General features: G+C 45.7%; 1 protein-coding gene across 1 annotated transcript; it reads left to right on the top strand.

Moving 5' to 3' along the window:
• Positions 1-244: 244 nt before the first annotated feature.
• On the top strand, positions 245-1,017 carry EI90DRAFT_3137438 (uncharacterized protein; the record flags this gene model as incomplete). Its single annotated transcript, XM_039064850.1, has 2 exons — positions 245-301; positions 361-1,017. The coding sequence occupies 2 exons, from the start codon at positions 245-247 to the stop codon at positions 1,015-1,017; spliced, it is 714 nt and encodes a 237-aa protein (XP_038908015.1).
• Between the last annotated feature and the right edge of the window lie 459 nt (positions 1,018-1,476).

Here is a 1,476-nt window from a genome sequence, read left to right as displayed (position 1 = left end):
GTTTTGTAGCTCCCTGGTTTCAGAATCTTAATACTCTTTGTTATTTCCAAATAAATCCCAAAATACTTTATGATGTTGGAATCAACATCTTTTTTTAACACTGACCACAATCCAATTAAAAAAAAAATCGATTTGAAGTTTGACGCACATGGATAGAGTAAAATTGAATTGCGGCTCTTGCTGAATACAGAAAAGGAAACCATTCCTATATACCCTTTTCCCTCCCAAGCGCCTGCACTCATTCATGCCAGTACACAGAAAGCGCCGCCTTGCAAATAACCTCGGAGACTACTCCAAGAAGGTATAGTGCTACCTAGTCAAGGGGACATCTATTCAGAATTTAAAAAAATTTGGGCACAGAAAAAACTGCAGAACAGCACACCTGAGTCTCAGCATCCCATCCTTTCTACCAAGATCCTGCCTGCCTTTCCTGCCAGAAACCAGCCTGATCCCACTGAAGATGACCTCACCACTTCCAGCAGCTCTGAAATTGGTGATTTCGATATTGACCTGGAAAGCGGTAGTTGGAGCGAGTCTGATGTTGAGGATTTGGATGAAAGCTGCAATGGCACCTCTTACTCAAGCCTCCCACTGGCTGCGGGCATATCTAGGGCTGAAGATGTCCTATCAGAACTGATGAATAAATGCGGTGCAATCCCTGGAAACAAAGTCCGATATGCCGGAACAATGATCAACGGCACTCCATCAGAATGTACCCGACGTCGCCATGCAGCCAAACAGAGGGCTATTAAAAGAGAAGTTCAAGAGATGATCAATAAAACCTTGGTTGACCAAAAAAAAAGGACCTTACAAGACTTTTTCCCCCATTTCCGTGCATCCGACTCCAACCCCACCCCCATTCCTGGGCCCTGTGATCCAATCGTTGTCAGTGACTCCGATGTGAGCGGTTCTGTTAGTTCTGATATGAATGATGCATCAGAAGTGACACACACCAGTCCCCCATGTCCAAACTGGCGACATGTTATAGGAATGGACCTAGAATCTTATGGTCCATGACTGAACATTCAAACATTTGGTCCCTCCACCTTTATTTCATTGTCAAACCCCATGCCAAGCTTTCCCACTGGGTTTTGGTGCTGGCTGGGGGATTTGTTGATTTCCAAGGGACTTCCCTTGGCCATTACGACCTTTGTATTAGATAGATACAAGTCATATGACATGTATGGCAATTGCCGAGATGTTTTCTCATTATCGAATACATAACCCACAAACCTTGTACCGTGATTGTAACATCCTCACCATTGTGCCACCACTGTAAACTCAACCTGTAACCCTGGAACCATGTCCACCTCCCTATTCATCCTCTCCATGACAAAACTGCAACGAGGAGGGCATTCCCATGCCCAACCTCCTGCTGCCCGCTCCCACCAGTCCACTGGGTGGTCGAGTGGTTACTCCCATCCAACCAGAAGTTCCCTATCAGGAACTGTAGCCTATCCCACCTCCTCAGGAGAA

Source organism: Cantharellus anzutake (genome assembly GCF_015039405.1).
Source record: "Cantharellus anzutake strain C23 chromosome Unknown EI90scaffold_189, whole genome shotgun sequence".
NCBI classification, from domain to species: domain Eukaryota; kingdom Fungi; phylum Basidiomycota; class Agaricomycetes; order Cantharellales; family Hydnaceae; genus Cantharellus; species Cantharellus anzutake.
This window is presented reverse-complemented; position numbering and strand designations above follow the sequence as displayed.